The 14,143-nt window shown below is 30.8% G+C and overlaps 3 protein-coding genes across 7 annotated transcripts; all 3 read right to left on the reverse strand.

Moving 5' to 3' along the window:
• Window positions 1-339: 339 nt before the first annotated feature.
• Window positions 340-9,407, reverse strand: LOC115718411 (uncharacterized). 2 transcript variants are annotated; one of them, XR_009686160.1, is made up of 4 exons: window positions 9,261-9,407; window positions 7,844-9,137; window positions 7,430-7,736; window positions 340-404 (listed from the first exon to the last, which is right to left on the reverse strand). XR_009686160.1 is itself a non-coding variant. In XM_030647188.2 (3 exons), the coding sequence occupies exons 2-3, from the start codon at window positions 8,678-8,680 to the stop codon at window positions 7,593-7,595; spliced, it is 981 nt and encodes a 326-aa protein (XP_030503048.2). In that variant the 5' UTR covers window positions 8,681-9,184; window positions 9,261-9,393; the 3' UTR covers window positions 7,485-7,592. The 2 variants fall into 2 exon arrangements, 1 of the variants encoding a protein (XP_030503048.2); XM_030647188.2 differs by lacking the exon at window positions 340-404 and having other exon boundaries at window positions 7,485-7,736; window positions 7,844-9,184; window positions 9,261-9,393.
• LOC115718510 (putative F-box protein At3g44060) lies at window positions 389-2,405 on the reverse strand. Of its 2 annotated transcripts, none has more exons than XM_061110228.1 (4): window positions 2,320-2,405; window positions 2,278-2,286; window positions 839-2,110; window positions 389-725 (listed from the first exon to the last, which is right to left on the reverse strand). In XM_061110228.1, exons 3-4 carry the CDS (start codon window positions 2,102-2,104, stop codon window positions 546-548), a joined length of 1,446 nt encoding a protein of 481 aa, XP_060966211.1. In that variant the 5' UTR covers window positions 2,105-2,110; window positions 2,278-2,286; window positions 2,320-2,405; the 3' UTR covers window positions 389-545. The 2 variants fall into 2 exon arrangements, with proteins under 2 accessions (XP_060966211.1, XP_060966212.1); XM_061110229.1 differs by having other exon boundaries at window positions 2,317-2,404.
• Window positions 9,408-11,163: 1,756 nt separating the features above from the next.
• LOC115720833 (uncharacterized) lies at window positions 11,164-13,794 on the reverse strand. Of its 3 annotated transcripts, XM_061110230.1 has the most exons (3): window positions 13,512-13,696; window positions 12,788-13,047; window positions 11,164-11,752 (listed from the first exon to the last, which is right to left on the reverse strand). In XM_061110230.1, exons 2-3 carry the CDS (start codon window positions 13,023-13,025, stop codon window positions 11,433-11,435), a joined length of 558 nt encoding a protein of 185 aa, XP_060966213.1. In that variant the 5' UTR covers window positions 13,026-13,047; window positions 13,512-13,696; the 3' UTR covers window positions 11,164-11,432. The 3 variants fall into 3 exon arrangements, 1 of the variants encoding a protein (XP_060966213.1); XR_009686161.1 differs by lacking the exons at window positions 11,164-11,752; window positions 13,512-13,696 and adding an exon at window positions 13,713-13,759 and having other exon boundaries at window positions 12,788-13,044; XR_009686162.1 differs by lacking the exons at window positions 11,164-11,752; window positions 13,512-13,696 and adding an exon at window positions 13,713-13,794 and having other exon boundaries at window positions 12,915-13,047.
• Window positions 13,795-14,143: the final 349 nt, after the last annotated feature.

Below are 14,143 nucleotides of genomic sequence, written 5' to 3' on the forward strand. Positions count from 1 at the left end.
GCAAGCTTAAGGCATGGTGGCCTAATCTCAATTCTCAACCTGAAGCTGGATCTTTGTGTTTGTGGTACATACTACTGGTGTTGTTATGAGAATTGAGAATTGTTGCTGCCAACCCAAATCGATATGAAACTCATCATAGACAAACATATCAATAAACAGCCTATGATCTTCTTATCCAAAGTTCATTCATACACATAAATATAACAGGTAAAAAAAGAACAAAAGCCATGCCCATTGTTCTCTTCTTTATATTTGTGTATCAAGTTGTTGCAATTATGTAATAATGTGTTTATACTGCAGCCTTAGAATATTCCAAGACTATTTCTTCAGGTGCTCATATAACAATATCATCAATAAGTAGGACAATATCAACTAGTTCACAGTAAAATATAAGAAAGAAATATCTCATTCTTTTGCAAAGTAAACTAGTCAAGTTCATCATCCAAAGCTACTAATAAAATAAACATAATCTCATAAAGGACTACGGTACCATTTTCTAATCTAAAACTAATAAAAGATAGTCATTCTTAAATATTTTAAAGCAACTAAAATATCTGCATTTTGTTAATAGACAATGTTTCTAAGGATGGTGAAATCCAAATCAACGAGTCCTTCAAATCTGATATTATTTCAGGATTATTACATTTAGTAATAACTTTGAGATGCTTCCAATTGAGCAATGGAGAACGACATACCCTCGTGAACTTTTCGGGCCAAATGAGAGCCTTCATGCATTGCAAACATATAAACATATTACTTCACAAACAGTAAATAGATTAATATACAGCATTGAAATAAGGCCACAAAATCAAATAAAATTAAAACACAATACAAGTACCTCGCATTCTTCAACATGTAGGCTAATAGTATTCCAAGAGCAATTGAGATTCAAAAGAAAATTCAACATATCAATATACCAGGCTGCATCATAATCTTCCTTACAAATCACAATTTTTCCACTCAAGGAATTAGATGACTCTATTGATATGGTTAGATCGATATAACCTTCATAACAAAAGTATGATAACTTTGGAACTGATTCAATTGTAATATTGCACGGTTCAAAGTGACAATTCTTAAAACTGAAACTTTTCAACTGTTGACTCGAGATTCTAAGATGTTTTTCATATTGTTTAGGTCTGAATGTCAAAGTCAAATTCTCAAGAAGAGGATAATAAGAAATAAGAGCATTTAACGATGGCGGCTTAATAGCATCGAAAACCAAAACAGTACCATCAAATGAGAGATTTCTAATTTTCTTGCAAGCAGAGAAATCTATATTACTCGGGAATCGACATGTTATTACCAAAGATTCAAGATTTATGGCTTCAACTTGCAAGCCATCTAGATTTGTTGTATATGTCAGTTCCAAGAACTTAAGGCTTAAACTTTGCAGCGGAATCTTATCACCACTGCGCAAGAATTCATACTTATGTAACCGCAATTTCTCAAGACAACGACAACCCAACAAAAACTTAAACACAACATCATCTTTTGCTTTATCTGATTGCTGAATTTCTTCCAATGACAAAGCTTTTAAAAATGGAAAACTAAATGAATGAGAAGAATCCAATTCTAAACACTTCAACTCCAAAACAGTCAAATATGTTCCATTCTCTACAACTTTGGGTAAGCAGTAGTACTCAGGATAGAACCTATTATTCTTTCTCTCTAGGCCTATCCTAAGATGTAATTCCTTGACCTTATTCTCAATTGCAAAAGCTAACCATTTATCTAATATACCAGCTTTACTTCTTTGATAGAAATCATACATGTCAAGATCAAAACTAGTTATGACTGAATCAACAATATAATACATAGCTTTCTTTCGGTGTTTCAAATACTTATCCACATAACTATAAAACTTTTGTCGACTCTGTTTCCATTCGAGTTCACTGGCAATATCATTGGAGAAAAAGAGTGTGGGGACTGCATACCAGATGAGCTTCCAACGTTTCGAAAGAATGCATGTTTTAACCACTTGATCAGTTGGGAGAAACGATAGAATGTGTAAGATCACTGAATCAGTAAGTTTCGAAATTCTGTCTTCACCACCCACCATTGATGTACTTTTAGCCCTTTTCTTCCAGCCATTATCATCCATTATAAGCTGAAATCGATCAAAATTGGATTGTGAACATTAAGAGAACCAAAATTAACATAAATATCAATTAATTTCATACAATACTTGATTTTAAATAGTTGGTAAATTTGAGCATATACATTGTATATTATATACAAAAAGAAAGAAGTAAAAGATGATTAGTTAATCCTTACATGGATGAAGATGATGATGATGATGATGATGATGATGATGATGATGATGATGATGATGCAGATTTAGGGCTTAGAGCTTCAAAGTTCAAAGGACTGAGATTTAGGGCTTTTCACCAATAAGTAAACCTCATTATTAAAAAATAATAATAATAAATAATTTTTAAAAAATTACTTCTAATATTTTTTTAATTTTTTTTTTCTAAATTATAGAGAAATTCTATAATGTACCTTAATGGGAATAAATCGATACATTTCTATCTATTTTAATATTCAAAATAATTTTTTAGTCAAATTTTTTCTCATGTCATGTAAATTATACTTATTTTAAGACATCCTGTAAAATTTTAAAAAATTCGAAAAAGTTTAACACGCCAAAAATTAAGTTCAAGCAGTGTGTTATACGCGTGACTATTTTATTTTATACCCGTGTAAAATAGACTATTTGAATATTTTTTTATATATTGTAAATTTTTCTGAATTTCTCTAAATTTTGTAGAATATCTTAAATAGCTATAACGTACATGAATATGAAAAAAAAAGACTAAATTTTTTTTCTGAATGCCGAAACAAGTAGAGGGTGCATCAGTACATCTCTTTTAAAGGGGTGCATTGTTGAATCACCATATTTTATATTAATGTGAATACTTATTTTAATTGAGAAATTCTACAATGCACCCCCTTAAAATGGACACATTGATGTACCCTTATATGTTTTAGCACCCGAAATAATTTTTAAGTCAAATTTTTTCTCATGGTCATGTACGTTATAGTTATTTATGACATCCTGTAAAATTTTAAGAAATTTGGAAAAGTTTAACACGCCGAAAACTACGTTCAAACAGTGTATTGCACGCGTTACTATTTTATATTATACGCATGGAAAATAGATTGTTTGAACATTATTTTCTATATTATAAATTATTCGGAATTTCTCAAAATTTTGTAGGTTATCTTAAATAGCTATAGCATACATGAATATGAAAAAAGTTTAGACTAAAATTTTTTTCTGGATGCCGAAACAAGTTAAGGTTGTATCAGTACATCCCATTTAAGGGTGTGCGTAGAATCACCCACTTTAATTTAATTTACTTATTTTTCTCTATATCATGTACATATATTTTTGAAAAATTCTACAATAAACCCTCTTACAATGGGTGTATCGATGCACCCTTATCTATTTCTGTAATAAAAAACTACTTTGTTCAATTTTTTTTTTATGATCATATACATTATACTTATTTAAGACATCTGACAAAATTTTGATAAATTGGAAAAAATTTAACACGTCGAAAATAGTGTTCAAAGAGTCTCTTGCACGCGTGACTTTTTTATTTTATACGCGTGTGAAATAGACGGTTTAAACATTGATTTCTATATTGTTAATTATTTCAAATTTCTCAAAATTTTGTAAGATGTCTTAAATAACTATAACGTACACGACTATGAAAAAAATTTAAACTAAAAAATTCTTATAGATACCGAAACAGTTAGGCTTGCATCAGTACATCCATTTTGATAGGGTGTATTGTAGAAACACCTTATATTTTTTTTTTCTAAAAAAAAATTATATAATTTTTTATTTTATTTTTTTTCGTCAGGTATATTTTTTTAAGAATTTAAATTGAAAGAAAAAAGTTAAAAAAACATAGTATAATTAAAAATATAAATTTTATATAAAATAAAATTATTAAAAAAAGATGTTCTTAGAAATTTTTAGAGTGTAAATAGTTTTTTTTTACTAATCCAATAAAATTATAAGATTATTCTATAATGTACACCCCAAAAAAAGAGTGCACTAATGCACCCCACTATTTCGAAATTCAGAAAAAAAAAAAATTGTCCAACTTTTTTCACATTCTTACATGTTATAATTATTTAAGATATTTTACAAAATTTTACAAATTTCAAAATAATTTACAATATAAAAAATAAGGTTCAAACAATATGATTCACACAATAAAATAAAAGAGTAACACATGCAACATACTGTTTGAACCTTATTTTTGGCGTATTATTTTTTTTTAATTTCTCAAAATTTTGCAAACTATCTTAAGTAAACGTAACATGACCATACAAAAAATGAATTGGCCTTCTTATACACTAGAATGAACTATACGTCCCCTTTTTTTATGCACTTGCTTTAGTTTTTTTGTAAAATCTATATATAGATAGCTTGCATGTTTTAGTAGCACTATTTTTTAGTAGATACCTTTAAATACGTAATAGTATAAATAGTAGTCGCACAAAGATTTACATTTTAATTTAGGTATAAATGTATAATGTAAAAAGACGGTCGACACTTAGATTTACAAAAATAAGGTTTTACTTTAGGGATGCACGATAAGCTACTTCTATATATATATTCACCTAAACTGTTAGTTAAGAACGAACAAAAATAAGAAAATAGAAAAAAAGACATCTAATCCCATCAAGTCTGTCTGATCATCTTCAAAACATTATCTCTTTCTTTTTCCTCAACACAGGCTGCTTATAAACTTTAAAGTATAATAAGCATGCTTGTATTCAAGACTTTAAAGTATAATAAGCATGCTTGTATTCAAGACTCTAATTTCATATAACAACATATAATAGCTCGTTCCATACCCTCCGGCATACAAGCATGCTTTTTATACACTCTTTGTTTGTTTTGTTTTGTTTTTCTTTTTCTTTTCTTTTTTTTTTTTTTTTACACAAACAAGGTTACATTAATACTATTTTATTTACCAAAATACCTATTTAGACACCATTTCAACTGAGACCACTATACACACATTAAAAATAATTCTTAAATCTATAAATTTTTATTTATTAATAAAACATAATCATAGTTTAAATGCTACTGCAGACATAGATAAATAACATCCTGTCGAATTACTTAAATTTGTATATTCTATTATTTATATATATATTTATATTTATATGCGTAGATAAACATATATACATATACTTGTGCTTATAATTAATACATACGTATTATACTATAATTACGTCTATTCATATAATTTATATAATGTAATATATTTAATTATTATGCAATATTATAAGCTCTTATTTATATCTTTTTTGTTCTTATTATTAAATATTTAGCTAGAACCCCTAAACAAACAAGAAAAGAAATAACAATCTTTATAGCTCTCCATGGTGTGAGCCTGTAAAAATCATGATACAAAACAAGTTGAGTTGAGAAAAAGTCTTGTGGGAGCCAAAAACGAAAGTGAGTTGGCTTCGGTAAGCACAGCAAAATTAGATTTTTCTGATGCTCTTTGTGGCGAGACAGTTACATGTTGTTTGGGACTAGACATGGCAAAAGTTAAAAGTTGCAATTTCATTATTGTGGAGAGCAACTCTAAAACAGTGATCAATATTCTCAATAGCATGGAGGCTAAAAGAGAGATTATGAACTACTCTGCCTTTTGCTAAAGAATATCTCCTTAGTTTGTTAGTTGTTTATTTTCTAGTATTGGTAAAACTTGTAAATTTATAACTCATAATGTGGCAAAGTGGACTTTTACCCACAATCAGTATGGTTGTTTATATGTATCCTTTATTCCAGTAAACATCTTTTGTAATGACCGTGAGGTCTAATTTTATCTATCAATGCACGTTTTAATTTCAAAAAAAAAAAAAAAAAGTATTTAACAAGAGTCGGGTTCAAGGGTTGTTTTCAGGCTTCGGCTATGTCCTTGGCAGCTCGAAGACCAGCAACAACACTGTAACAACCTAGAAAATAGAGCATAATGCGGAGCACTGTAACAACCTAGAAACTAGAACATAACGCGGGCGCCCGACGCTAATGTAGAGGTTACCGCCATATGATCATAGCTTAACTGCACAGAGAATCACCAGAAAGTTTCAATTCGTTAATCTATAAAAACCAATAATTTTGCTGTCATAAGCTATTATTCAAGCTAATTGAATGTGTTCATAATATATTTAATTCAAATCTTTTCTTCCCAAAAACTATAGCAAATAACTTCCAAAATATCCCAAATAGCTGGTATTCTAGAATTCAATCCATCACATCTTTTTCATATTTTATTATGAAATCAATGCTTTTTTTGTAATTTTATGTATTAAAGAAACACTTTCACTTATACAAATAATGTATGTATAAGTTCTTATATACACTCTGTTGCCCAACAACAAGACATTAGGTCTGATGATAATCTTAATCAAAGTGAAGGTCACAGGATCAGATTATTGTTTTGACCAGCACATTCATAAGATCCAAGAGTTATTCCTCTAGGTACGAATTTCTAGCATAAACTCATACAAATACAGAGACTAATACTACCAATGATCATCAATCAAAACTTTGGATCAAATAAACAGAAATTTTAATAATTCTCATCACACCTAGACAGAAGTATAGCATGATAATACCTTACTTGGCTTAGCAGAAAAGGGATGATCTCACCATAAATCGAAGGCAAAGGCGTCTCCTGTACATATTCCAGAAATTTTCTTGTTTTACATCTTCAGGAGTTCCTTACAAAAACAAGAAGAGACAGTTGAACAATATAAAAGGTTTATCGGTTGCCTTAAATTCATTTCTTCCCTCACTTTTATTTTGTGAAGACTTATTTCCCCTTGCTCAGGAATGAGAATCCATAGATTATGCCAATTGTTCTCTTCTTTATACTACAGCAGAACCTCTATCCAAGAATACACTTTGGACTAAGTAAATTATATTCTAATTGGGATATTATAACTAAATAGAGTTACACTAAAAAAAAAAATTAAAAAACTAAAAATTATCAATGTAATAATAATAACAATAAATAATCATTAATACTATATCATAATAGAAATATTTTAAAGTAAATATAATTTCATACATGTATTATAATTTAAAATAAAATTATTAATTTTACATAAATAAATTTACAAAATACATGTATATATTTTATTAAGATGTAATTATTCTTATATATAGGTATACTTTGTTAATACGAGACTTAAAAAATGTATAACTAATTACAATTTAGAGATTATTCTTATTTATAACTCGCCTAAATCGGGACTTGATTTTTTTATAACAAATTAGTAGGTTATTCTTGAATAGAGTATTCTTAAATAGAAGTTCTACTGTAATATGTTATACTCATCATAGAATAATAATTAATGAGTAAGACAATATCAACCAGTTGACCTCATTCATATGTAAAGTAAAAGTAGTCAAGTTCATCATCAGTACAAGGCTACTAATAAAATAAACAGAATCTCATAACGGAAAACAGTACCATTTTCTAAAACTAAAAAACGACAGTCATTCTTAAACTAAAATATACGTTTTTCATTAATAGACAGTGTTTCTAAAGAAGGCGAATCCACGTCAACGACTCCTTCAAATCCGATATTCTTTCAGGATTACCATAATTAGTAATAACTTTGAGATGCTTCCAATTAAGCAATGGAGAACGACACACCCTCTTCAATTTTTCTGGCCAAATGAGAGCCTTCATGGGAACATATAAACATATCACATAATATATGGCAAATAGATCAATAATATGACATTTAAAGAAGGCCACAGTCAAATAAAATAAAAACATAATAAAAGTACCTCATATTCTTTAACATGTAGGCTAATCGCATTCCAAGAGCAATTGAGATTCAAAAGAAAATTCAGCATATCTGTAAACCAAATACTATCATAGCCATTATATCCATCATTGTATCCCTCACAAATCACAATTTTTCCACTCAAGGAATTAGATGGCTCTATCAATATGCTTAGATCAAGATAACCTTCATAACAAAAGTATCCTAATTTAGGAGCTGATTCAATTGTAATATTGCACGGTTTACAGCAAAGATTCTTAAAATTGAAAAATTTCAAGCATTGACCCGAGATTTTGAGATGTTCATCATTTGTATACTTGAATCTCAAAGTCAAATTCTCAAGAAGAGGATAATTAGAAATAAGAGCATTTAATGATAGCTCGAAAATATCACCAGTATCATCAAATGAGAGATTTCTAATTTTCTTGCAAGCAGAGAGATTTACATTGTCTGCAGAATCACCACTTATTACTAAAGATTCAAGATTTATAGCTTCAATTCGTAAATCATCCTGATTATCTGTTCTTTTCAGTTCCAAGAACTTAAGGCCTAAACTTTGCAGTGGGAGCTTACCATCACCGCGCAAGAATTCATAATTATGTAACCGCAATTTCTCAAGACAAGGACAACCCAACAAAAACTTAAACACCACATCCACATTATCTTTTGAAGTATCTGCTTGGTGAATTTCTTCCAATGACAAAATTTTCAAAGACGGAAAACTAAATGAACAAGAAGTGTCCAACTCTACCCCATCTAACTCCAAAACTGTCAAATATGTTGCATTGTCTACTACTTTGGGTAAGCAGTAGTAGTACTCAGGGTAGTACATAAACATTCTCTTTTTCCCTAGGCCTATCTTAAGATGTAATTCCTTGACCTTATTCTCAACTGCAAAAAGCTAACCATTTATCTAAGAGACCAGCTTTACTTCTTTGATAGAAATCATTTATCTTAAGATTAAAACTAGTTATGACTAAATCAGTGATATTATCCATAGCTTTCTTCCGGTGTTTCAAATATTTTTTCATATAAGTATAAAACTTTTGCTGGTCTTGTTTCAATTCAATATTATAGGAGAAAGAGATAGTGGGAATAGAATACCAAATGAGCTTCCAACGCTTAGAAAGAATGCATGTCTGAACCACATCTTCAGTTGGGAGAAATGATAGAATGTGAATGATCACTGAATCAGGTAATTTCGAAATTCTGTCATCATCATCACCAGCCACCATTGATGATGATGATGATGTGGTTTTAGCCCTTTTCTTCACGCCCTCATTATCCATAATAAGCTGAAATCAGCCCAAATTGGATAACGAAAATTAGCATAAAGAGAAATCTGTCAAGGAGTTACGGAAGTAAATTTGAGCATATACAAAAAGAAAGAAGCAAAAGTGTGATTAGTTAATCCTTACATGAATGAGAATGATGATGGAGCTGCATAAATTTTGACAAGAATGAAGGCTTAAAGCTTCAAACTTCAAACTGAAAAGGATTGAGAATTTTAGGGCTTGGCTAAACAGAAATGGGTCTTCTTCTTTTTTATCTTAATTCTTAAGGCATAAAGGGTCAATGCACTCGTGTGAAATTAATTTAAAGGTAAATAGCTACATAATTACTCAAAATTTTAAGTTTGTAAGTGTCATAATCTCAATATTTATTTCTAGCGGCATAAGTACCCAATATTTGTAAAATTGTAATTTTTCTCTAATTTTGTTAGTACAAACTCTATTATTTTTTAAACAGACCGCATATAAGGTCCAAATTCTAGAGTATTGGGTCTAGACAGAAACATGTAGTATCAGTTACTTTTAAATGTTCTTTTAATAAATTCAAAACGGAGTCTGTACTGATAAAACTAGAAGAAAATTACAGTTTTACGAATATTGGATACTTATACCGCTAAAAATAAACATTGAGTTTATGCCACTTATAAACTTAAAACTTTAAGTACGTATGCCGCTATTTACCATAATTTAAAATGATAGTCATTTCCACGTGACTTCTGTGCTCTCTTTTATTTATTTATTTATTTTTAAAAAAATCATACAAATTTATAAATAGCAATCTATTTTTCTAAAAAAAAAAATAGCAATCAGTTAAAATAATACCCCATAATTTAGAGATACGATCAAGATTAAAATTTAAAAAATGAATCAAACAATTAACCGTCTAATTCTTAAACAATTTAACAAAAAAAAAAACTAAAAAACAAATCTGATTAAAGAGATTGCAGCATCACAGTTAACCTTAACAACATCTATATTCAGTTTCATCTATAACTCAAAGGATACAACAATAAAATTTTTTGCAGCAAGTTTATTGAGGTTGAGCACTCAACTATTGTGCAAAGTACGTAATTGGACTACTAACAACCCCTTCAGTCGTAGAGAACTTGTTATTTTCAACCACTAATAGCGATTTGATGGTGAGTCATCAAAGAACAAAAAAAAAACCAACAACGAAACAAACAAAACAAAAGCATGTCACACAAACAACACTAAAACACTCAAAATCATGTCACATAGATAAGACTAATCGTAATAGCAAAAATTGAATTGCAATAGCAACACAACCCCAACCATATCATTTTCTTATTGGTATATTTAAATTAATTTTTAAATAAAAATTTAATGACCTAGACTAATGATGGATTGCCATGTGACCATTAATTTAACAATTTGCAATTAAGTACCAACGAAATTTCAAATATATAACTTAAATATTATTACCGTAAAAAATTAAGGTAATTACTCTTTTGCTTGAAGGGCCATGTATTATTGTATTGTATCTTAATAATTATCTCATTTTCCTTTCTATTCCAACTCCCTTTTCAAATTCTTAATAGAGTAATTTGCGGTATAAATACTTAAATTTAATTTTCGGTTGTAAATAAATACTAAATTTAATTGTTAGTTGTAATAATACCTAAGTTATAATTCTGAAACTTCTATAAGTACTTGACTCTTAAATTGTCATGTGATAATTCCTGATTGGTATAAATTATTAAATGTTTATTTTTTATTTAAAAATTAATATAAATATACCAATAAAAAAAATGACATGGGAATAATGTCTTGACATTTAATAACCAAGTACCTACAGACATTTTAAAAATATAACTTAAGTATTATCTACAATCGAAAGTTAAACTTAAATATTTACGCCGCAAATTACTTTTTTTTAATATTGTACAAAAACACAACACACTTGTTTCCTATGCTCTCGATCCTAAAATATGAACTCAAATGAAACAGATTAATTTAATCAAAGACAAAAGCAATTTAAGACAAACACATGGGATTATGATTTCTTGGTCCACATCCAATTTTGGAATCACTATTAAGTTAAGCATCGAATTAAATTAAGTTAAAGTAACTCATCATAGAATAACAATTAACAAAAAATGAAAATAATGCCATTCTTAAATTTTTCCAAGACCATTTCTTAGGCTGCTCATGGGGTTTGAAATGTCCATTCAGAAAATTAGAAGACGACTCTTATTATTAACACAAAAGAAACAAGTAAACTCTATTATTTTGCTATTTCTCAAATCATGAAAGATACAAAATTCGTTTTGCTTAGAGTCAAAGAGAAATACCGCCCGACTCGGCCTCGAGATACTTACAGATCCTCTCCATAACCTCTCTACCCTTGGCACTATTTTGCACAAATCTCTCCGCACATCGCTGTTCCACCTTCTCCGCCATTGATGCCAATGCCGACAAAGGCTTAATCTGAATGCTAGTCTCCTGTCGACACATCGTCCAACTATCTGGATTATCTGGATGGGGATCATACTGAATCTTCTCCTGCACTTCTATGAACTTCTGAAGGCTGATATTACGAGTGGTCAATTGCATCGACCGTGAATGACCATCTACAACGATTGATTCAACACAATGACTGTAAGAACCATTATTCGAATCCTGAGTCGACTCCGTCTCCGCCCTCACCCCCAGTCAGTTAGAAACCTCGTACGTTTCTAGGTAAGGCTCCTCCCCTGACTAAAAAGGTTAGTCCTTCTCTGTCGTCACCTCCTTCATCTGTGTCAAAACGAGTCACTCGTTCTTCATCGTGTCTACAACCTCCATCAAAACCTGTAGGACCCCCTCGTCCTCCATCTAAGGTTTCTATTCCTTCCCCAACCAGTGAAAGAGTTCAACCAAAACGAAAGTCCTCCCGTGATACCACGTATCAACCACCTGAAAAGAAATCCAAGACCAAACCCATTCCAGTACCCTCTACAGACTCATCTCCCAAACAGTCGTCTAGAGGCTCTAAAAAATCTTAACTTCCCAAAGCACCTATATCAACTGTCGACCCAGCCTCTGTACAATGCTTTGTTGATGCCTCTAAAGCCTCTGTTTATCAAAGATGGTTTGGTAGTCGTGAGCTTTAGTTCGAACAAGTGGTATCAGAGCCAAATCTCAAAATTAGCCATGTGAATGTATCCCCGGATTTCCAAACAAAAAGAAGGTGAAGCTTGCTAGAGTCGTCGGAGGTTTAGATCTGGTTCGAAGGGATTTCGAATCTTGCTGGTGAAGGGATTCATCTAGCTTACTCAAGGGGATCTTGAGTGGTTGAATCGAGGGATTCTTGTATTCGAAGGGATTTCGAATCTTGCTGGTGAAGGGATTCATCTAGCTTACTCAAGGGGATCTTGAGTGTTGGAATCGAGGGATTCAAGTTTAGATCTATAATCGTCTAAGGGGGGGCAAAGTGGTCCTTAGTTTGAGGGGAGGATTGTTGGGTGTACATCCAAAGTCCCACATTGGCTAGAAATGGGAAGGATCTTGGGTATATAAGGATGAACACTATCTCCATTGGAATGAGGCCTTTTGGGAAGGTGCCCAAATACAAATCCGTGAGGGCTTGGCCCAAAGCGGACAATATCATTCCAATGGAGAAATAGATGGTTTCCGACGGTCCTTACAATGACAGATATCCTGGCCGATGATTTTGCGAACAAACCACGGTCCAGGAGCATGGATAGTGATAGCACGAGTGGTGTAAAGCTTTCCAGAATCAGAGTCAAGCTTGTAATTGAGTGTATCAACTTCAAGGATATGGGATAAGATTCGTTTGTTCTCAGGGTCAGCAAATTTTCGCCAAGATGCAGAAGTTACCCGCTCCCATGGGTGCCTGTATGTATACTCTTGTTTGTATGCTTTAACCATCAGGTTTTTTGTTACCCCTCTGCTAAAAAAGGAAAAAATATTTGCACTTTAAAAGGTTAGATGTTATACACATAGAAATCAAAGAACTAAATATATTTATAACATCACAAACCAAAGACAGCAGCATTGATTTTGATTGGCACTTGATGAGCAATGTACTTAGATTATTACCCCATATACACAATCTTATATAGCTAGCAATCTAATGAATATGACATCATTAAAGTAACTTTGGGAAGGAATTGGCCATTTCTTCATCCAAATATCAGACCCAAAACAGAAGCAAAATCTATTCTTAAACTTGAAAATGGACTTCCAATCTGACAAAGAACAGAACTAATGCTACCCTATTCAAAATTGGTTCTTTTAGTAAGCTATTCAAGGTTCAACAATTTCAAATGTACTTGTTGAGCTATCTTATACTAGATTGTAATACTTTGAAAGAGAAAAAAAATAAGAACTAACAATAATAAATAAGTAATTCACCTGAATCAAAACATCATAAAAGTAGAGTTGCAACAGATGGTGATTGTGAGCTTTGCTCCATCTTAAAAATCATTCATAAATAATTACACATACATATATATACATATAGTATGCTATAATAAAAACACCTAATCACTCCCCATATCTATGAGACAATTAAGTTACATACATAAAATTATGTATTAATAATTAACAACATACCTGATTTTCCTTCAACTTTAATTCCTCCTTTGTCTCAGATTGTGGATCTAAAAATATTTAAATCAATACAAATGAATAATGTTTTTGAAGATTGTAAGATATGCTGAAGATTTCATCATAAATAAGATAAAATCAGACAGAAAAATCAGAAAATTTACATTGATAAATAGAGGGTGAAATGGCAGGGACGATGATGGTTAAAGGTCGTGGCTGAAATCGCAGTGAAGCCCTAACAACATAGAAGATTGAAGAGATCGGAGAGCAATAGGTAAGAGTAAGACGACAAACGTAGGGTGTTCTACAAAATTTACAAACGGCCCAACCCAAATAAATCGCCAAAACCAAACCGAATAAACCGACAAAAAATACAACCCGAAATAATACAATGAAAATCCAAACCGCCCAATGAATATATTGGGTGGTTTACAAAT

The sequence above is a fragment of the Cannabis sativa genome, chromosome 2 (genome assembly GCF_029168945.1).
Source record: "Cannabis sativa cultivar Pink pepper isolate KNU-18-1 chromosome 2, ASM2916894v1, whole genome shotgun sequence".
Classification (NCBI taxonomy): Eukaryota; Viridiplantae; Streptophyta; class Magnoliopsida; order Rosales; family Cannabaceae; genus Cannabis; species Cannabis sativa.

What these genes read in the sequence shown, in the direction of transcription:
- LOC115718411 (XM_030647188.2), bottom strand. Translation starts at nt 8,680, where the DNA reads ATGTTTATGTACTACCCTGAGTACTACTACTGCTTACCCAAAGTAGTA. An exon ending in TACATGTTAAAGAATATGAG is followed by an intron (nt 7,737 to 7,843) that starts GTACTTTTATTA and finishes GTTCCCATGAAG; the next exon opens with GCTCTCATTTGGCCAGAAAA.
- LOC115720833 (XM_061110230.1), bottom strand. Translation starts at nt 13,025, where the DNA reads ATGGTTAAAGCATACAAACAAGAGTATACATACAGGCACCCATGGGAG. An exon ending in AATCATCGGCCAGGATATCT is followed by an intron (nt 11,753 to 12,787) that starts GTCATTGTAAGG and finishes ATGGTTCTTACA; the next exon opens with GTCATTGTGTTGAATCAATC.
- LOC115718510 (XM_061110228.1), bottom strand. Translation starts at nt 2,104, where the DNA reads ATGGATGATAATGGCTGGAAGAAAAGGGCTAAAAGTACATCAATGGTG. An exon ending in TACATGTTGAAGAATGCGAG is followed by an intron (nt 726 to 838) that starts GTACTTGTATTG and finishes CAATGCATGAAG; the next exon opens with GCTCTCATTTGGCCCGAAAA.